We start from the raw sequence: 21217 nt of genomic DNA, 5'->3' as shown, positions 1-21217 counted from the left end.
TCACACAGTGGAATACTATGCAAGGATTAAGAACAACGATGAATCTGTGAAACATTTCATAACAAGGAGGAATCTGGAAGGCATTACGCTGAGTGAAATTAGTCAATTGCAAAAGGAAAAATATTGTATGAGACCACTATTATAAGAACTCTAAATAAAGTTTAAACACAGAGTAAAATATTATTTGATGGTTACGAGGGTGGGGAGGGAGGGAGAGGGATATTCACTAACCAGATAGTAGACAAAATTTTTTTTAGGTGAAGGAAATGGCAACACAACACATAACACAGGGATAATCAGTACAACTGGACTAAACCAAAAGCAAAGAAGTTTCCTGAATACAACCAAGTGCTTCAAAGGCCAGAGTAGCAGGGACAGGGGTCTGGGGACCATGGTTTCAGGACACATCTGGGTCAACTGGCATAACAAAATGTATTAAGAAAACTTTCTGCATTCCAATTTGGTGAGAGGTGTCTGGGGTCTTAAACACTACCAAGCGGCCATCTAAGATGTGTAAATTGGTCTCAACCCACCTGGAGCAAAGGAGAATAAAGAACACCAAAGACACAAGGTAAATAAGAGCCCAAGAGACAGAAAGGGCCACATAAACCAGAGATTACATCAGCCTGAGGTCAGAAGAACTAGATGGTTCTTGGCTACAACTGATCACTGCCCTGATGGGAACACAACAGAGAATCCCCAAAGGAGCAGGGTATCAGTGGGATGCAGATCTTAAATTCTTGTAAAAAGACCAGGCTTAATGGTCTGACTGAGACCAGGGGGACCTTGATGGTCATGGTCCCTGGGCCCTTTGATAGCCCAAGGTTGGAACCATACCCGACAGAACCATGCTACAGACAAGGATTGGCCTGGACTGTGAGATAGACAATGATGCTGTTGAGGAGTGAACTTCGTGGCTCAGGTAGACACATGAGGCTATGTGGGTGACTCCTGTCTGGTGCTGAGATGAGAAGGAAGAGGGGGACAGAAGCTGGTTGACTGGACACGGGAAATACAGGGTGGAGAGGAGGAATGTGCTGTCTCATTAAGGGGAGAGAAGCTGGGAGTGCATGGTGGGGTGTGTATGGCTTTTTGTGTGAGAGACTGGCTTGATTTGTAAACTTTCACCTAAGGCACAATAAATAAATTTTTTTTAAAGGAAAAAAAAAAAAGACATTTATAGAACACTCCTCCTAACAACAGCAGAGTATATGTACATGCAACATTTTCCAAGATGGATCATATGTTAGGCCATAAAACAAGTCTAAATAAATTTGAAAGAACTGAAATCCTACAGTTTGTTCTCTGACTACCAGAATATAAAACTAGAAATCAATAGCAGAAAAATATCTGAAAATTCCCGTATGTTCAGAAATTAAACAACATATTTCTAAATAACTGATGAATCAAAGAAAAATTTACAAAAAAATGAGAAATTTTAACTGAAAGATGATGAAATCATAGCATATCAATATTTGTGGAATGCAGCTAAAGCAGTGCTTATAGGGATATTTATAGCTTTAAAATGCTTATATTAGAAAGAAAGAAAGCTCTGAAATCAATGATCTAAGCATCAGCCTTAAGAAGGTAGAAAAAGAAAAGCAGTTTAAGTGAGTAGGAGGGAAATAGTAAAGGTAAGGACAGAAACAATGAAATAGAAAATGGAAAGTAAAATCAGTGAAACCAAGTTAGTTCTTTAACAAAGTCAATAAAATTATTAACTCCCTAGCTAAACTTATAAAGAAGAAAAGAGAGAGGATACTAATAACCAATATCAGAAATGATGGAGGAAACATTACAAAAATTAAAGGCTAATAAGGGAATATTACCAATATCTTATGCCAATAAATTTTAATAACATGAAATAGATTAATTATTTGAAAGACACCAACTATCAAAATTCACTCAAGAAGAAATAGAAAATATGAATCCTTATATCTATTTTAAAAATTGAATTTGTAATTCCCCCCCCAAAAAAAACTCGGTGGATTTACTGATAAATCTATCAGACATTTAAGGAAGAAATAATATTAATCCTACACAACCTCAGAAAATAGAAGAGGAATAAATATTTTCTCACTCTATTAGGCAGAGCAATTAAGTTCTCTCTAGCCCTTTCCTCCAAACTCGGTTCCGGGATCACCTTTCAAAGCCCAGGGCCCTTTGCTAACCTGCCCAATGAGGCTGCACTTTTCTAGATTCCAGAGCCTGGTCTCCTTAACTGTTTTGGCAGATCTGCTTGTGGCCAGCTTTCCCCACTGGGCACAGGCCTGGTAAACAGAGGGTCCTCAATAAATCACAATGGAAGTAAAATTTATCCAGCACTTACTATGTGGTGATGCTGGGTTAGGCAGTATCTCATTCAGTCCACACACACACACACACACACACACACACACACACACACACACACACACACACACACACACACACACCTATAAAATAAGTGTTACTATTATATTTCATTTTACAAAAGAGGAAATTAAGACTTAAATAGTTTTAGGTCCCTGTCATCACAGAGTAGGAGCCCTGGTGACAAAATGACTAAAAAAGTTCAGCTGCTAAGGAAATGTTGACAGTTTGAACCCACCAGCCACCCATCGGGATGCTTCCGTAAATGTTACAGCCTTGGAAACTCTGTGGGGCAGTTCTACTCTGTCCTATAAGGCCACTGTGAGTTGGAATCCACAGGTTTGGTTTCTTGGTTTTGGTCACAGAGTCAGATTTCAAAGTACTTTACCAATATTGCTTAAATGAATGAAAGGACAGGTGAGCAAATACAGAGAGAGGCTAGACTGGACAGGTAGGTTTGGGAAACTCTGGCCAATAAGCTGGTGGTTGTCGCTATGAACATGGAGGAGATCACTCAGAAGCTGAGCAAAAGACCCAATCCTAGAGACACCAGAGCTTAAGGAGCTGCAGAGAAGAACTGACAATAGAAGAGAGGGGCAAGATAGTGGAAGATGACTTTAAAGAGGAAATGGCCAAGGACAGGTAGAGGTACCCCAGCCTCCTGCCAGGAGGACAGAAGAGGGATTGGGGCTCACCGATGACTCATCTCCCAACTGGGGCAGAAGCAGGGAGGTGAGGAAGTTTAGAGGTGGGGTGCAGATAACTCCCCTAAAGAGTATGGCAGTGAAGGGAGAGTAGGACACGGTGTTCATAGCACCTCCCATCCAGGAAGGGCTTCGGTTTCTTTTAATATGGAAGAGGCCTGAGTGTGTGTTTATATGTAGAGAGGGAAGGTGCCTGTGAGGAGAGAAGGAAGGTGCATGGCGGCTGGGCACAGCCCGCTACAAGGTCTGCAGAACCTGAGGCCCGCTCCGCCTGGGCCCTGGAGGAGACTGGACGGATTCAGGCTGGGGCTCGCAGGCTGAGGTGTCTGAAGAAGTGGGGTAAGTGGTGGGGCGCGGGCTGAGGGTGGAGTGAAGGTGCTGGGCCCTGGAAGTCAGGCCCAGAGGCGAACCTCGGACCGCGCTCTGCCTCCTCACAAAGAAACTGTACGATGCTTTCCATCTGGCACCCCTATCGCCCCTCAGACTTCCAGGCGGGGGCCTCCAGGAAGCTCAGGGAGAGGATGGAGGGTGGGCGCTGGCAGCTGGACGGAGCTGGGCGGAGCTGGGCGGAGGGCGGCCTCTCTCCCTCGGACCCTCTCAGGTGACAGTCCCCCGCCCCGCCCTGCGGCATATTCGGGAGGCCCTGCCCGCCGCGTCCCAGAGCAGCCGGCGCCGCAGCCTCTGCCCGTCGGTGCGTGCGTGGACCGGGCACCGTCGTCCCTCGGACCCGCCATGGCCGGTGCGGCCACCACCCGCAGCCTCCTTGTTCTACTCCAGGTGCTCGGACTCGCCCTGGCACAAATCGTAAGTCCCGCGGCCACCCCGTGCCGGTGTCCAGGAGGCAGAGTCAGGACCCAGGAGTCTGGTGAAGGGCTCTGCCTGTCTCCTACTCTCTAGTGACACCTTCTAATCCGAGGGAACAGCTTGCGACAGTCCTGCTGTTCAGGTCCCCTCTGTGGGGACATCTATGGTACACAGCTCTGTGAAAGGAGGTTGGTGAGCCGGGGAGCCAGAGGGACCCTGTCCGGAGATGCTCGGCCTTGCCCGGGACAGGCCGCATGGGGCAGGAGCTGGCTCCCGGTCCTGGCAAACAGGAGAGCCCAGGTGGCGGGGGAGACAATGCTGCCCATTCATCGGGCTCCCGAGCCTCCGCCCCCGCCGCCTCCCCGGGGCGTCGGCTCCGGCCAGGCGCCGCTCCTGCTCGCAGCCGCCTCTTTCAAGGGCGCGAGCCGGCGTCTGACTTTCTAGGACTACGCGACGCGACGCGAGCGCGGGTGGGACAACTTCCCAAGGGACGGCTGAGGAGTGGTGCTGGGGAGGGGTGCTCTGAATGGGAAAATAGCACTGGTTTCCCCACCCTGTGGTCCCTCCACTGCGCAACCCCACTTTCCCAGGCCTTTACCGCACCGAGTGGAAGAGGGACAGGGTGGGAGAAGAAAGGTGGCCCTACTGACCATCTATACCTCATGTTTGTCTAAAAACGGGAATAAGACTACCATTCGCTGATGATACTGGGCACCACCTTCTCTCCATTTGTGATTTGTCTGAACGATCAATCTCTCCATGTATTCCCTGTAAGGGGCAACATGGTAAAGTGGAAGGAGTGGGGCAGACCAGGACTGAATCTCGGCTCCACCACTTACTCTCCGTGACCGGCTCCAGTTCCAGTTGCCATGAAGCCTGTCGCAGACTCATGGCGACCCCTCGTGTGTGTCAGGGTAGAGCTGTGCTTCATAGGATTTTCAGTGGCTGATTTTTCAGAAGCAGATGCCAGTCCTGCCTTCCAAAGCGCCTCTTGAGATTTAGTTAGCAGCGGAGGGCGTTAACCGTTAACTCAGGGACTCCTCTGTGACCATAATGGGCCCTTTAATCTTCCTGAGCCTGTTTCCTCAACTGCGTACTGGGGCTCCTGATAGTATCCGCCCCAGAGTTCTGAGTGTTCAATAAGAGAAGTATGTCATGATGGCTTAGCGCAGCACCCGGAACGCACTAGGTTCTCAGTAAGGAGAGTTCGCAGCCCTGTGCGGACCTTCCTGTCTTCGGAGGAGGTGCACCCCTGGGATCCAGCTCCCGAGTCGCCTGCAGGCCCTAGGCCGTCCCGTTCCCAGCACTGAGAGTTGCACCACTGTGTGTGTTTTCAGAGAGGTCCGCCGGGAGAGCCGGGCCCCCCGGGCCCCCCGGGACCGCCGGGAGTGCCTGGATCCGATGGCATCGACGTGAGTCTGAAACCTCCTACCGCAGGGGGAGGGCGACCGCGGACAAAGGGCAGCTTTGTGAGCGGTGGGTTTGGGGGTGGGATTAAAGGATAGGGGGCTGGAGGCGCAGTGCCCCCTGTCGCCAGTAGGCGGCACCGGCCCGCACCACAAGCAGCCTGTTTGTTCGGTAAAAACCTCAAACCATCCCTGAGCTGCAGAGCTCCTTACAGCCTCCGGCCGACAAGGAGCTGCTGTTCTGCCTGCCCGCCACAGCTCACACTGTGTCCTTATCCCCGTCTCCTCCTCTCCCTTCCCTTCGAGGTGGAGACGGCTTAATTCCTTTCCCTGTCCCTGGCAGGCCTGGACGTCTCTTCAGGTAGCTCGGGAGCCTTGGCCAGACCACTGACCAGCTGGGGCCAGACTCTTGTCTCTTCGCTTTGCTTTTTTTTCTTTCCCGATAGCATGGTGAGGGTTAAATACTTCATTCTGGAGGCTTCCGCAGGAGGTCAGCTCTATGTTTACCCGCCTGGACAGACTTCTATTCAACTTCTATTCCCCCATCCCCCAAACATAGGACGCTGGGGCTGAGCCCGGACCGGACTCTCTGGCCACTGTAGGCTCTGAAATGCCTGGAGGCTTCTCTGGGGTGGATCTGACTCCACAGGCCCTGCCTGTCCTCCACCAAGGGGCCTTTATCAGTGGGGGGACAGGTTCTTCCAGCTTGGGAAGAGATTGAATCTGCCGCTTCACAGGCCCCCAAACTCCATGCCTTCTCACAAGCCCCCTCATAAGCCCTCAAACCCCTTCACAGGGCCCCAAACCCCAAGCCTTCTCACAGGCCCCTTGGTCCTTGGACCTTGCCCCAGCCCCTTGCTTTCCTGACCCACAATCTACCTCAGCCACCTCCTCTTCAAGTGCCTCTGAAAGCCCCAAGTTTTTTCCCACACTTGCCTAAATTCAAGAGGCAACAGCTCTTGGGGGTAACTTGGAGCCCACAGTCCCATTTGGAGGTGTCATAACTAATACCTCACCAGCATCAGGTATCTAAAACCCACTTACATGTCGATTTCATCTTCTTCAACCTGGCTGGGGTTAGTCTCAATCCACCTATGACTTTATGAGGGAAAAGGGGATATTTTCCTAAAAAGTGCAAGGCTGAGGGGACCCAAGACAGAAAAGAGGACAGAGTGAGGAGAGGGGCAGTTGAGACTGGACAGCCAGGGCCTTTGTGTGCCCATTTGGGGTAGCATGAGGCATAGAATGCTGTCTCACCAACTCTTATCTTGCAGGGTGACAAGGGGCCCCCTGGAAAACCTGGTCCTCCGGTGAGTGCTTTTTTTTCCCCTTTGACCTATGACCCTTTCAGTTCTTGCTCTCTTCTTGCTAATGATTGCCCCGTCTCTCTTTTCAAGGGACCTAAGGGGGAGCCTGGCAAACCCGGGCCAGATGGGCCGGATGGGAAGCCTGGGATTGATGTGAGTACCAGAGTGCTGGGAGTGCAGGTTAGGGCTCCACCCACTGACTTTCAGAGCCTGAGTTCTGGCATCTTTGCTGATCTGTTCAGAGCTGGGCAGCAGAATGGAGGATCATCCACAGCTGTGAGCCCCCCTCACTTCATATAACCTATAGCCTAACTGGAACCTCACAATACCCTCAGGAACATTGAATCACATGCAAATGGGGGTCAAGTGAGGGCTTCTGGTTTCTGCAGGGTGCAGGGATGTCCTGCTCATCTGCAGCAGTCAGGACTCAAGGTCACATATCTGGCTTCCAAGTATCAGACTGGATACTCTGAGTGGGGCTTCCCTTATGCCCATCCTCAAGGTCTCTCTCCTCTCCTCCCACTCTCTTATCCCCCATCCCTTACCCAAGGCACAACCCAAGAGAGAAACATCATTTGGCTGATACTGCAGAGGTCCCTGGGGCTTTCAAGGTCATGGGTTTGTGGCCACAGCCAATTCCAGGGGCATTGGGACAGTCATCTGATTAGGGGGATACACCAGGGTCAGTCACTGAAAGATGGTAAGAGGCAAAGGCCTCCATGAGTTGCATGTGCCATGCTGACCCAGGAGGTGAGGCCAGAGCTGTGACCAGACACCAGAGCCCTTCCAAACTCATCCGCACCCTGCAAAGTTTACAAAACACATTGCTTTCCACTAGCACACTGGTTCTCACATCCACTCAGAGAGGTAAGCAGGATTAGCCCATTTTGCAGATGAGAAAACTAAGGCTCAGAAAGTTTCCAAGGGCAGACTGATCTACATCTAGGTCTTGTAGACTCCTAAACTGGGGGGTCTGAAGGTTGGGCTATGGCAAGTCTCTGAGCCTTGGTATCTCATCTTTCAAGAGATGATAAGCCTGTCCTGCTTCCCATGTTACTGTGGGAACTGATGGAAGGGAAGGGATGGTGTTGAGGCACCTAGACCTGCATGAAGCGTGGTGAAAGGGAGCCTGGGCCCAACCAGAAAAGGCCCCTGGACTTGCCCTGCCCCGTGGGTCAGAGAGCAGATTTGCCCCTCATTGACCCTACCTACTCCTTCCACAGGGTTTAACTGGAGCCAAGGGCGAGCCTGGGCCCCTGGGGATCCCTGGAGTCAAGGTAAGTGGCCAGCCGGGGCCTCAGCCTGGTCATTCTAGGGCCAGAGATCAGGAGGGGCTGCAGTAAAGAGGAGCAGGGACCCAGGAGACCCTACCTTCTGAGCCTCTCCCATTGCTCCTGCAGGGCCAACCCGGGCTCCCAGGTCCCCCTGGCCTGCCGGTGAGTATACCCCACAAGAGCTTCAAGGGACCCTTTGTAGGTAAGGGAAGGTCTGGGGAGGGAGCCATGAACCTAATCCCCTTCCCTTCTGTTCCAGGGCCCTGGCTTCACTGGACCTCCTGTAAGTCGTCAGGGATGGGGCAGGGTCCCAGGGACTCCCAGGGAAGGAAGGGACAGAATGTCTGTCATGGTGGGGAGCAGCATGCTGTGATGGTGTCAGACTGGCCAGAGACACTGGGCCAGCCCACTCTGGACCTATCCATTGGCTCTGGAAATCTCTGGTCCTTAAAGCCTCAATCTCTTGGGGACTGGTCACAAAGTAAAAGTGGAGAAGGGAGCTTTGGTGCCCTTTGGTGCCCATTCCTTCAGGTCTGGCATGGGCTGACCCTCCCTCTGAGGCATCTCAGTCATTGAGGTCTCTGCTCTCCAGGGACCACCTGGACCTATTGGCCTCCCTGGTGAGATTGGAATCCCAGGCCCCAAGGTGAGACCCAGCCACCCCTCTGCTCACACTGCTTCTTGCCTTCCTCCTCCGAGCTGGCAGGCTGGGGTGGTCTCGCTCCAGGGTGTTCCTGGGCCTGCTTCTGGCCACCAGGAAGCTCCTCCATCTCTGGTGCAGAAGCCCCACCTGCTAAGTCCACCCTGTAGCAAGTTTTTCAGGGAGGCCAAGAGGTGGGGTCATCCCCTGTCAATCAGGCCTTGATTTCCTCAAGACTCTGGTTCTCAGGAGGTGTCCTGGAGGGCAGGGTGGGCAGGGCAGTGGCAGGAACTGGAGGTGGGGGCTGGAGTGACCCTGGCAGGGCTGGAGCGGGGTATGATTTGGGCCTCTCCTGCTTCCAGGGGGATCCTGGACCAGAGGGACCATCAGGACCTCCAGGGCCCCCTGGCAAACCGGTATGTGTCCTCAGACCTGGGGAAGGAGAAGGGTCCTTGGTGCAAGCCTGGGTGGGGAAGGGTTGCATCAGGCCCCATCTTTGTACATGTCCACTCAGGGCCGCCCAGGAACTGTCCCAGGTCTCGAAGGCAGCGCTGATTTCCTGGTGAGAGGTGGGGGGCCTAGTGCGGGGCTGGTACAGGGAGGGCTGGATCCGTTGGAGAGGGGTGGTCATGGAGATAGGGTAGTGGGATGGGTTCCTCCAGGTTGGGTGAGAGGAGAGTTCAGGAGTTGGCAAGATGGGGGGATGGGGGCAGCTGCAGGAGAAGGGGTGCTGGGAGCACTGCCCTCCCAGCCTGGGGCAGGCCAGTGACCACAGGACCTGTGGGGTTTTCTTTCCAGTGTCCAACCAACTGTCCTGCGGGTGTGAAAGGCCCCCAAGGGCTGCAGGGAGTGAAGGTGAGAGCTCCTGGCCCAAGTCTTGGGAGGGTGGAGCAGGTGACTGGGAGTGGGCCTCACCCTGAGCGCTCTCATTTCCTCCAGGGGCATCCGGGCAAACGCGGGCTTCTGGGTGATCCTGGCCGCCAGGGGAAGCCGGTGAGTGTGCCGGCGAGGGCCATGGGAGGGACATGTTATGTGGAGAGGGTCCTAAAGGGGTCTCCCCCTCGTTTATCCCTGTGCCTTCTCCTGCGGGTCACTGGAGACAGAGCCTTGAGCTGGGAGTCAGGAGGCCTATGTTCCAGGTCAATGTGCCAGGAAAGCCTCTTGTCCTTGCTGAGCCTCAATTTCACTATTTTTTTTTTTTTTTAAATGAGACTGTGTAGTTCTAAGCATCCTTCCTGTCTGCTTTTGGTGGGGAAGGAGGATGGTATGTTTGGTTGCCTGTATATCTGTCTCTCCGTCTGCCTGCCTGTCTGACAGCTTATTGCTGTCCCTTAGGGTCCCAAGGGAGATGTGGGTGCCTCTGGAGAACAAGGCATTCCTGGACCTCCGGTAAGGAGCACCTCCCCACCGAGGCCCACCTCTTCCCTCTTCCTGGATGTCCTTATGGTGTCATTTCCTTGCTTTACCTTGTAGAAGAAACTCTTGCGCCCAGTTGGGAGTGTCTCTGGGTGGGGACAGAGGGGGTGACTGTCAGAAATGAGGGGACAGGACCAAGGCTGTCAGCCAGAAGACCCAGCTGAGGTTCAGGTTCTGCCACTGTCACTTTGCATGATCCTGTCGAGCCCATCCCAGCTCTGAGCCTCAGTATCCCATCTGTGAATAGGGATGGTGCTGCCTGCCTCAGAGGGGTGTTGTGAAGATCGGGGGAGGGGGTGTTAGAGAAACATCATGAAGTGGGCCTTCTAATTGCCATTGCTGTCACTTTTCTGTCTTGACAGGGTCCTCCGGGCATCAGGGGCTACCCAGGCATGGCAGGAGCTAAGGGAGAGACGGTGAGTCTGGGGGTGTCCTGCAAGAGCTGCCTTGACCTCTAGGGTCACTTGTCACTTGTCTGGGATTAGAGATCACTTGGCCTCTGGGGTGCAGCCAGAACTGACCTGCAACCCTTTCATCTGCTCAGGGTCCTCATGGGTACAAAGGCATGGTGGGCTCCATTGGCGCCGCCGGGTCCCCAGTAAGTCTGCTCCTGCCCGGTCCACCCACACCCACCTCCTCCAGCCTGGGCTCCTGGGGCTGCAAAGTGAGTGCAGCTCTCCCTGAGCTCAGGTAACCTGGGTTCCTGTTTGTCCTTCTTGCCAGGGTGAGGAGGGACCACGGGGGCCCCCAGGCCGAGCCGGGGAGAAAGGTGATGTGGTGAGTCCTCAGCCACTCTGTGTCCAGTCAGGGTCCCTGGGGAGTACTGGGCAGGACTTGACTCCTTCGTGTGTGTGTGTGTGTGTGTGTGTGTGTGTGTATGTGAGAGAGAGAGATAGAGAGAGTGACCCTGTGTGTCTGTGTGTTGGGGACTGCTGCAGGGGAAGTGTCCGTACCAACACTCAGGCTGAGCCGACAGCCTCTGTTCCTCTGAGCCTAGCCTGCTGTGGACCAAATTCAGATTTGGGAGAAGCCATGGGATCTGGTCCCACGGTCACTGGGGCCAGACAATGACATTCCAGCAAATTATTCATGAGGTTAATGGGATTTGGTCTGAATCCCAGTTCTCTTAACTCTTTATTTAATTTTTATTATTAGGGTTTAGCTCCTTATTATGCAAGTTTTTAGACATAAACAAAAGTAGAGAGAACAACCTAATGATTCCTTATATACCTGTCTCCTAGAATCCAGCATTAACATTTTGCCATCCTCACTTCATTCATCCCTTCGTTCCCTTCCTTCCTTCACTTTGTTGTTATTGTTTTGTTCTGATATTTTAGGCAAATCCTTAATATCATTTCACTCCTAGATACTTCTGTATGTGTATCTAAAAAATAAGGAATTTTTCTAACATAATCACAATATTATTATCACAGCTAACAGATTAAGTTATTTCTTATCATCATCTAATAACCAACATTTAGGAGCCCTGGTGTTGCAAACAAAAACCCTAGTGGCGTACTGTTTAAGAGCTGCGGCTGCTAACCAAAAGGTTGGCAGTTCAAACCCACCAGGTGCTCCTTAGAACCTCTATGGGGCAGTTCTACTCTGTCCTATAGGGTCACTGTGAGACAGAATCGACTCCATGGTAACGGGTTTGTTTTTTTTAGTTTGGTGTCACAAACAGTTAAGCGCTCCACTCTTAATCAAAAGGTTGAGGGTTCAGACCCACTTAGTGGCTCCAAGGGAAGAAGACCTGGTGATCTGCTTCCGTAAAGACCACAGCCAAGAAAATCCTGTAGGACAGTTCTACTCTGTCACGTGGGGTTGCTATGAGTCAAAATCAACCCAACAGCACTTAACAATAAACCACCTGGGTTCATTTTTTTCCCCAATTATCTCAAAAAATATCTTTGTACAGTTCTTGCTCAAATCAAGACTCAAACGAAGTCTGCACATTGTGCTTGGTTGTTATCTCTCTTGACCTGAGTGGGGCTCAGGCATTGGCTGGGGTCTCAGGGAATGCTGGCTCCCACCCCTGCCCCTGCCCCCAGGCCAGCCCAGCCCAGCTTACCTCTACTCTCTCCTGCTGGTTCCAGGATATAAAGTGTACTTCTGGGCCCCTTTCCTCCAGCCCTTGCACAGTGTGGACTATGGAGAGGGACCCTGAAACCCAGAGGTCACTCTGCTCGGCTTTTCTCCTCTCTGAACAGCCAGACAGGGGCTCAGTGTCCCGAACGCGACCTGATCTCTATCTACTTTGCAGGGCAGCCAAGGTGTTCAAGGACCCCAGGGAATAACAGGCCCGAAAGGAGCAACCGTAAGTGCCAGGCCCAGGGCCACCAGACTGAGGGCAGGGCCCAGTCAGCTTTGTTGAAACCACCTCTAAGAGGGACCTGGGAATCTGCTGCAGACGGGTTGACTCTGTAACCTTGGTAAATGCCTTTGCCTTTCTGTGCTTCAGTTTCTTCACTTGTAAAATAGGGGTGATGATGTATGGGAACAGAAGCTTGCATCAGTCTGGGGAACTTATCACCCACACAATGGAAGGACCATGGCTCATCCCCCTGCGGCCCCCCTTCCACTTCAGCTCCCCTTACCTAGTTGACTGGTGGGACTTCCCAAGATGACCAGACTATCACCGAGGGACGTGGGTAGGTGGCTTGACCTCAGACATCTTCCCATTATGAGTTTTCCTGAACTTTCCTCCTGATCAGGGTCCCCCAGGCATCGATGGCAAGGATGGGACGCCAGGCACACCTGGCATGAAGGTAGGAGTGGGGGTTGGTGGTGGGATTGGGGTAAAGGTCAGGACCCCACCCAACTCAGGACCATGAGCCCCATCACACTGCTCCTATAGGCCCGGGAGCCTTGGATCCTCAGGGGTTTCCTGTTTCCCATGACAGGCCTCAGCTTCCCTACCTACATTTGAGTGGAAGCCATAGGCCCTCTGACTGGAACTGTAATTTGGGCTTCTGACTGTTTGTCCCTCCAGGGCAGTGTAGGACAGGCGGGGCGGCCAGGAAACCCAGGTCACCAGGGTCTAGCGGTGAGTATCTGGTGAAGTCACAGGTCTGGCCTTACAGACAAGTTGCTTCCCTTCCCTGGCCTCTGAGAGGCCAGGCACTCTGTTTCCCTCCTGCCCACGATGGCATGAGTAGCTGATGAGGTTAAAATCCACACGCCCAGAATTCTTTCTATAGTCCCTGTCTCCAGCCCAGGCCTCATCACCACCTCTGCAGTCCCTGCCTGGTTTAAACCTCATCCTTGGGATAATTGCTTCAGCCTTCTCTTTGGTCATCCCAACCCTCCACGCCGCCTAATGGGAATCTGTGACCATTTCCCTGCTAAAACACCTTCCAAAGCTCCCCATTGCCTCCAGCAAAAAGAAGTCATTCAGTTCAGTCATTTGATAGTTATTGAGTACCTGAGGTACTTTAAGTGATAGGGAAATATTTATGAACAAGACATATGCCATCTTTGTCCTTACAGCTCATCTTTGTATTCAAGGACTACCTAAATCTGACCCCAGCTTACCCCTCCTGCTTCAACAGTCTCTGCCCCTCTAGGTCTTCTCCCTTCTCCACACTGCCAAAAAGTACCTTGGCTTTTCTGCCTCCAAGCTTTTGTCTTTGCTGATCTCTCTGCTTGAAATGGCCTTCCCCTGTCTCTGTGCCTTCTCACACTTCAGATCCATCTCTATCCCACCTTCTAAGAATCCAGCATGGGAGTCCTCTCTCCCTCCCTGCCAGGAGCACTGAGTGGCCAAAGCTTGCTTATATGCTCATGTGCAGACTTGTGTCCCTGGATGCACTCATGTGTGCATGGGTGAGCCTGGGTGACTATGAGCACATTTGCTCATCTTTTCCCCACAGATCACAGGTCCTGGTAGGCAGGTCTCCCTTGACCCTGCTCCTCTCCCACCTGGGCTCTGGAGGCCAGGGGTGGAGGGTACAGTCAACTTCATGATGCAATGGCTAGGCCTTCTGCTATTCAGCTCCCACAGGGTGGGGAAATGTGGATTGGGGATGGGAGGCAAAGCAGCCAATGCATGAGGACCCCATGCTAGAACAGAAACTGATGTCAACTTCTTTTTGCAGGGTGTGCCAGGCCAGCCTGGGACAAAAGGGGGCCCTGGAGACAAGGTGAGGTGACTCCAAGCTGGGGGCAGAATTGGTCCCATTTGAGCAAGGGAGCCTGGGGGCGGGGACCAGGGGCATGGCCTAAAGACTGCAAGCCCCAGGCTTCATTTAAGGCTCGGTGATTCAGCCTGGACAGAGCCCCCTGGGCCTAATAACCCCAAACCTTCTGCAAACTCAGCTCATTGGAGACTGAACGCATGGAAAATCAGTAGAACCCAGAAGCCATGAACAAGAATGCCCTCTGCCCTTCCCCAGCTCAGTTGGTTCTAAAGTCTGTTTAGGGTCCATTGTGCTTCCCCAAGGCCAATGGCCTGACAGGGCCACCCAGAATGACTTTATAACTTTGTTTTCCTGTAGGGTGAGCCAGGCCAACAGGGCCTCCCTGGATTCTCTGGTCCCCCTGGGAAAGAGGTAAGTGACTGCCCACTCTACTGACACAGGGCTTTGGCCATCCTAGGCCTGAGGACCCTGAGTGGTTCCCTCAGCACATGGTCAGGGCGAGGTCATGGGGCTAGAGCCCCAGCCTGGAAGGTGCCCTGGGTGCCAGTCTGGGCTCTGCACTAACCCAGGGATGGTCCCCTCTCCTCTCTGAGCCTGTGTTTCCCTGTGTACAATGTGGTGAAGTTGGGGCTGGTTCTGTCCTGGGGTGTGGCCTACCCAGATGGCCAAGCTGACTGGGGCTGAGAATCCAACAGAATCATTCATTCATTTATGCATTCTATAAACATTCACCAAATAGCCACAACTGTGTTAGATACTGAGATAGACATAGTCTCCTACTCACATGGAGCTTACACTTGAGTGGGAGAAACAGACATTAAATAAATGATCACATAACAACTAATTAAAATTTTCTGTGTGTCTTGAAGGAAAAGTACAGGGATCCAAGACCATGTAACATGGGGTCAAGGAAGGCTGAGACCCAAGAGTGGACAGGGACTAGGCAGGTGTGGAAGGGAGGGTCCTGACAGGACTACTGTTTACCCCCAGTTTCTCTGTGCCCCAGGGAGAGCCAGGGCCTCAAGGAGAAATTGGTCCCCGGGGCATCATGGGACAGAAGGTAAGTACCTGGACCACAGAAGGTAAGTGGTCCCTTCCTGGGGGACTTTGTAACAGCTGGCACTGCTGAATCTGAGATCTGGGTCCTCTCATTGGCTCCAGCAACTGCTCAGTCCCTCCTAGTCCACGTCAGGCCTCCCCAGCCTGAGCCTCAGTTTGCTGGTCTGTGAAGTGGAGCAAAAGACCCTCATGCTAGTGACAGCAGGAATGGAGGACACCATGGAGGGTCTGGGGCCTGGCTGCCCCAGCTGATAACCTGGGCATGACTCTCTTTCCATCTCAGGGTGACCAGGGTGAGAGGGGGCCAGTGGGGCAGCCAGGTCCTCAAGGTCGACAGGTGAGTTTAGGACAGTGGAGGTAGGGGTGGGGAGCATACCTGGGCACCTCATTTGATTTATCCCCTCTGGTTTCTTTTCTCCTCAGGGCCCCAAAGGAGAGCAGGGGTCTCCTGGAATACCAGGGCCCCAAGGCTTGCCAGGCATCAAGGGAGAAAAGGTATCAAATGGGGCTGGAAAGAGTGCCTCAGAGCCTGGGGTGGGGGAGGGGGAGAATGGGAAGGTGGGGGAGTGGGGAGGACAGGGAGGTGGGAAAGGTGGAGCAGGGTGGAGGGGGTCTTGGAGCTCAGTTAACCCCTTGAACGTTCCAAATCTGAGGAACAAATGACCCTCTGCGTGGTCGAGGCCAGAGCTGGAGAGGGGGGTGTGGCCGGGGTGCGGGAGACCCCTGAACCCTGCCCCTCCCTGGAGAAGGAGCTCTCCACGCCCTTCACTCCGCTTTTCTGCAGGGCTCCCCAGGGAAGACCGGGCCCCGCGGCAGCGTGGTGAGTACAGCCCCTCCCCTGCCGCGCGCCAATGCCTCCGGGGGTCCGAGCCTCCGGGCGGGTGGCCGCGCCCCTTCCCCAAGTCCCCGCCCCGCCGCGCTGCGCCGCTGACCGTGGCTCTCTCTCCGCAGGGCGATCCGGGTGTGGCCGGTCTCCCTGGAGAGAAAGGCGAGAAGGTGAGCGGGCTGCGTGAGGGCGGGTCGGGCGGGTTGGCTCTGGGCCCTACAACTTCGTGACTGTGGCTCCTTGTGTCTGTAGGGGGAATCTGGCGAACCAGGGCCCAAGGGACAGGTGAGTCCAGCCCGTCCTGTCGCCATGGTCCTCCTCGCCCCTTCCCTTTGCGCTGCCCTGGCCCCTCCTACTCCCCAGACGCCACGGCTCCCACACCCACTCCGGGGCGTCTCTTTTTCCTCCACCTCCACCCACACTTTTCCCGCCTGAGTGTCTTCTCATCTCTTCTGCATCCACTCCCGCCCCCTGGCAGCAAGGAGTCCGCGGAGAACCCGGCTACCCTGGGCCCAGCGGGGATGCGGGCGCCCCAGGGCCCCAGGGCTACCCAGGGCTCCCCGGCCCTCGAGGACTGGCTGGAGACAGAGGCATACCCGGGCTGCCCGGGAGACAGGGCGTGGCGGTGAGTTGGCCCTCCGGGAAGGGGAGTTCTCCTAGGCAGGAAATGTCTTGGGGGGCGCTGCTTATCCCCCAAAGGCTGGGATTTCCCTGAAGCTGGCTGGCTGTCTGAGGTTGCTTCCAAGCCCCAGATCGGCAGAGAGGACAGGTATGGGGGCAGCAAGGATTTCAGTCAGATACTGGAAAGTACTTCATGTGAGGAGCCTGCTCTCTGACTTTCCAGATGGCAGGAGGAGGGAGTCACAGGGTGCAGGAGCGGTCAGCCCCGGCAGCCCAGGGCTTGCTTTTTTCCTGAAAGGCCCTTCCGCTCTCAGGGCCGAGATACCAGTGACCAGCACATCGTGGATGTGGTGCTGAAGATGCTGCAAGGTGAGGGTAGAGGCAGCACCCCCCTCCCCGCCAGCCCATCTCAGGGCATCTCCACCCTGCAGGAGCCCCTCCCTGTTGCCTTGTTGTCTCCTGGCAGGAGAGTCAGGAGTCCTGGGTGCTCATCCCAGCTCTGCCTCCAAGCAGCTACGGGACCATGAATAAATCTCAGCCCCCTCTGGACCTCTGACTTCAGAAAGGCAGGGCTTGAGGAAGGGGGAAGCTAAATAAACGAGAGGCTTTTCTATCTGCAAACCGAGGGGTCAGGAGCCATCAGGGTGCTCTGTCTCCCCCAGTATGACTTCGAGGTGAGACCCGTCACCTCTCCACCTCCCTCCTTTCCTCCTTCCCTCTAGAGCAATTAGCAGAGGTGGCTGTGAGTGCCAAGCGAGAAGCCCTGGGTGCAGCAGGAATGATGGGTCCCCCAGGACCCCCAGGACCTCCTGGGTACCCAGGCAAACAGGGACGCCACGGGCACCCTGGCCCCCGGGGAATTCCTGGCATCGTGGGAGCCGTGGGTCAGATCGGCAACACGGGACCCAAGGGTGAGTGTGCTGTTGTGTGGTGGGGGTGGAGTGGGGGCCCGGCAGGGGCTTCAGGCCGGCTGACTGCTCAGCCTCCTGTTTCCCTTTGCCCTTCACTATTCCTTTCCCCTCAGTCAGGTTTTCAAGAAAAAACTCATGGGCTTTCTTGCCCAGTGGCAAATTGCCAGAAATGAACATACTGTTTTCTCACAAACGTTGTTCGTTTTGTTGTTTAACTTAGTGGTACCTCATAAACATCTTTCCATGCTCTAGAGGAGGGGAGGCAGGTTAGTGAAGTGGTGAAGAGGGCAGGTTCTGGAGTCACAGAGCTGCCACTTTGTCCTTGTGGACCTTGGACAAGTTACCTGTTAATCTCCCTGGGCCTTAGATTTATCATGTGTAAGATGGGGGTGTTAGTAGTACCGACCTCATAGCATCGTATTGGTGATTCTATTTAGAGGTGATTTCCATGAAGTTCTTAGTTCACTGCTTGGCACATAATAAATGCTAGCTATTAGTATTTGGGGAGCCCTGGTGGTACAGTGGTTAAGAGCTTGGCTGCTAACCAAAAGGTCAGCAGTTCCAATCCACCTGCTGCTCCTTGGAGACCCTACGGAGCAGTTCAACTCTGTCCTGTAAGGTTATTATGAGTCGGAATTGACTCAATGGCAATGGGCTTGGTTTTGGTTTTATTATTATTTGGAGTTGCTAGATGGTGCAATTAATGCGCTTGGCTGCTAACTGAAAGGTTGGAGGTTCAAGCCCACCTAGAGGCAACTCAGAAGAAAGGCCTGGCAGTGTGCTTCCAAAAAAGCAGCCATTGAAAACCCTGTGGAGCACAGTCCTACTCTGACACACATGGGGTTGCCATGAGTCGGAGTTGACTCGATGGCAAGTGGTTTGGACTGGTATTATTGTCAGACACTTTCCTGTAAGAACCGTTAACAGCTGCAGGGTCTTCCATCCAACGTCTGGGGCTTTATTTATTTAGCCAGTCCTACAAGATCATTTCCAACTTTCCTCTATTATAAACTAGCAAAAACAGGAATAATTGCTCTGTGTATGTGTGTGATAGAAATTAAATAGCAAACAAAGTAGGAAAATCATCTTCCAGTTTTGAAAAACTAAGGCTCCTTTCTTTCTCTGCAGGAAAACGTGGAGAGAAAGGTGATCAGGGAGACGTGGGACGCGGGCACCCCGGGATGCCTGGGCCACCAGGGATCCCAGGTAAGACCTTACCCCTGCCCAGCTACAGTTCTGCCCCTCAGCTCTAGGATCTAATGACCCGTGGTCACCTGGGTCACTTCATGGGGGCCGCACTCTCAGCCATCTCAGTCCCAGATAGCCAGCTTTTGTATCCCTCTGGGGCACCCACGAGCCTTGGGGTGAGATTGGACTGGGAACTGGACAACTGGGGTTCTGAGAACTTCCTGGGATGCACTAGGATCTCCTTCATGGAGGGGAAGGAAGGGGCATTTGCTCCCAAGGCTCACTGAGTAGGAGTTGGGACTAATGGACAATCAGACAGGACTTTCGCAGAAATCTCTCGTGGCTGGGGCAGAATCCCTTCTTCCTATGGTGTCCTTGGCCTCATTTTCCCCACCTGAAACATGAGACTTAAGAATTCTGGGGCAGAGACTGGAGGAAACCCTGACGTCTTGACCTCCTCCCTTACACAGGCCTCCCTGGTCGACCTGGCCAGGCAATCAACGGCAAGGACGGAGACCGAGGATCCCCAGGGGCTCCAGGAGAGGCAGGCCGCCCTGGCTTGCCGGGCCCCGTGGGGCTGCCTGGCTTCTGTGAACCTGCAGCCTGCCTCGGAGCCTCAGCCTATGCCTCTGCCCGCCTTACGGAGCCAGGATCCATCAAAGGGCCATGAGCATCAGGCCGGGAGAGAGCCCGGTGGGCATCCTGGGCGGAAAGGACTAGATCCCCTCTGGGTGGACGTGCACCCCACCCTGCAGCCCAGGAAACTAGTTTTCCTAGGACCTTCTGTCTATGACCCAGGAGTCCTGAGGAAAAGAACATTCTAAAACATGGGGAAAGGGAAAGGAAGGCATCAGAGTGAACAGGTGAGGCCAACAGACAGGGCAAGTGTTGCTGGAGAGTTGAAGCTCCGAAGAGAAGAATAGGTGGCTTTCCTTCACAGAACACCACTCAGATGTTACCAAATGTCTCCTTAATCTGCACCATTCTCCCACTGACCATCTTGTTCTCGGGGCAGGTGGACTGAGGTCTCTGCCAGTTCCTGACTCTACCCCCACCCCCTAGACTTACTGGGGGACTGCTGATGGGTATCTACCCTGAGGAGGCCATCTTTAAGCCAGCTTCACTACTTCTTCCCTACCTCCCATCTGAGTATTTAAACACCCATCTCCCTTCTCTTTCTGGCACTACCTTCTTGGCCCCCCTTCCCTGGTTCCACCCAGGCAATTCTATAAATAAAAGCCCCCAACTTGGGTACAAACAAAGATGTGAATTGTTGGGCTTAATTTCTTGTGGTTTGAGGGTGGGAGGTTGGTCTTGGGTCTCCATTGCCTGGGCAGGATGGTCAGGGGCTCCAGCAGGGGAGGGTAGGGTGTGGGGCACCTTCTGGGCACATCCTGAGTTGTAAGCATTCAGATGGCATGGCCTGGCATGTTTGAGGAACATCTGTAGGAAGGACCCGGGGATGGAGTCAGGACAGTGACCTGCTGGGTAACTTTGGGCAAATCCCTTCTGAGTCTTTGTACAACTGTGGCAAGCACCCAGCGGTGTACCAAAAATAAACCAAACCCATTGCCGTAGAGTCAATTCCAACTCATAGCAACCCTATAGGACAGACTAGAACTGCCGTATAGAGTTTCCAAGGAGGGCCTGGTGGATTCGAACTGCCAACCTTTTGGCTAGCAGCTGTAGCACTTAACCACTACACAACTCAATGTCTTGCCAGGGCCTGGCACCTGAGAGGTCCTCTGAGTTTCAGTACCTACTGTGTGCTGGCCCTGGGGCAGGAGCTGGTGGTGAAAGACTGGAAGACCTGGCCCTTGCCATCCAAGGGTACCCAGGCTAGTGAGAAAACCAGACATGGACGTGGATGATAAGAGCAGAAATGACATTCATTCAGCAACATCCACTAAGGGTGCATCTAGGGCAGATGTAAAGCTGGCTCTGATCAGATCTGTACCCCCTAGGGGCTCCCAGCCACATAGCTCTGCCGGTCAGGTAGGCCGCTCCATGGGGGCTAAGGCAGCGGTGGCAGCAGCAGCAGGGAAGGGTATGGCAGGCACCTCTGACCCATGAATTTGTTGCCCCACATGAAGCACTCTGCTAGCCCCAGCCCCCCTGGAGTAGTCCTGGTAGTCCTTCTAGGACTTCCTGGTGGGTGAATTTCACTCAGGAAAACTCGGGTGTGTACTGTGATCGACACGGCTCCCATAAGCTTTTCTAACCTCACCTTTGTGCTTTGATAACACTCCCTACAAGCTGCTCCTGAACATGCCATGCCACACAGCGGGCTTGGAATACTCCTCCCCAACACCATCATGGCCAATGACCTTGCTTCAGGTCTTTACTCAAAAGTCACCTCCTCATTCCCGCTCACTTCAGGTCCCCTGCCCTTGCCTTATTCTTTCTTTCTAGCACTCGCCACTATTCAACATACACTAGAATGTAAGTTCCATGAGGGCAGAAATTTGGGTTCTCTTGCTTGTCGCTCTTTTCTCCAGCACTTAAAACAGTGCCTGGCACATACCAAACCCAACCCAACCCATTGCCAAGGAGTCAGTTCTGACTCAGTG

At 53.4% G+C, this 21217-nt stretch overlaps 1 protein-coding gene across 5 annotated transcripts in view; it reads left to right on the top strand.

The window, feature by feature from the left end:
- COL9A2 (collagen type IX alpha 2 chain) overlaps window positions 1-19894 on the top strand; it is a 135146-nt gene extending 115252 nt beyond the window's left edge. For 2 of the 5 annotated variants that reach the window (XM_049878898.1, XM_049878899.1), the window contains 32 exons: window positions 3237-3860; window positions 5198-5272; window positions 6541-6576; window positions 6664-6726; window positions 7797-7850; window positions 7974-8009; window positions 8107-8130; window positions 8440-8493; window positions 8850-8903; window positions 9002-9049; window positions 9286-9342; window positions 9427-9480; window positions 9823-9876; window positions 10266-10319; window positions 10448-10501; window positions 10627-10680; window positions 12167-12220; window positions 12618-12671; window positions 12896-12949; window positions 14001-14045; window positions 14400-14453; window positions 15049-15102; window positions 15385-15438; window positions 15525-15596; window positions 15886-15921; window positions 16053-16097; window positions 16180-16212; window positions 16406-16552; window positions 16863-16917; window positions 17271-17459; window positions 18588-18665; window positions 19118-19894. In XM_049878898.1, the coding sequence (XP_049734855.1) occupies window positions 3789-3860; window positions 5198-5272; window positions 6541-6576; window positions 6664-6726; window positions 7797-7850; window positions 7974-8009; window positions 8107-8130; window positions 8440-8493; window positions 8850-8903; window positions 9002-9049; window positions 9286-9342; window positions 9427-9480; window positions 9823-9876; window positions 10266-10319; window positions 10448-10501; window positions 10627-10680; window positions 12167-12220; window positions 12618-12671; window positions 12896-12949; window positions 14001-14045; window positions 14400-14453; window positions 15049-15102; window positions 15385-15438; window positions 15525-15596; window positions 15886-15921; window positions 16053-16097; window positions 16180-16212; window positions 16406-16552; window positions 16863-16917; window positions 17271-17459; window positions 18588-18665; window positions 19118-19317 (2067 nt within the window). In that variant the 5' untranslated portion in view covers window positions 3237-3788 and the 3' untranslated portion in view covers window positions 19318-19894. Of the gene's footprint in view, window positions 1-2845; window positions 2995-3236; window positions 3861-4524; window positions 4775-5197; window positions 5273-6540; window positions 6577-6663; window positions 6727-7796; window positions 7851-7973; window positions 8010-8106; window positions 8131-8439; window positions 8494-8849; window positions 8904-9001; window positions 9050-9285; window positions 9343-9426; window positions 9481-9822; window positions 9877-10265; window positions 10320-10447; window positions 10502-10626; window positions 10681-12166; window positions 12221-12617; window positions 12672-12895; window positions 12950-14000; window positions 14046-14399; window positions 14454-15048; window positions 15103-15384; window positions 15439-15524; window positions 15597-15885; window positions 15922-16052; window positions 16098-16179; window positions 16213-16405; window positions 16553-16862; window positions 16918-17270; window positions 17460-18587; window positions 18666-19117 lie in introns of those variants that run through there. The other 3 variants (XM_049878900.1, XM_049878897.1, XM_049878902.1) reach the window with 3 other exon arrangements.
- The last annotated feature ends 1323 nt before the right edge of the window (window positions 19895-21217 follow it).

This window comes from Elephas maximus, chromosome 3, assembly GCF_024166365.1.
Source record: "Elephas maximus indicus isolate mEleMax1 chromosome 3, mEleMax1 primary haplotype, whole genome shotgun sequence".
NCBI classification, from domain to species: domain Eukaryota; kingdom Metazoa; phylum Chordata; class Mammalia; order Proboscidea; family Elephantidae; genus Elephas; species Elephas maximus.
The sequence above is the reverse complement of the archived record's forward strand: the minus strand, read 5'-3'. Positions and strand labels throughout refer to the sequence as shown.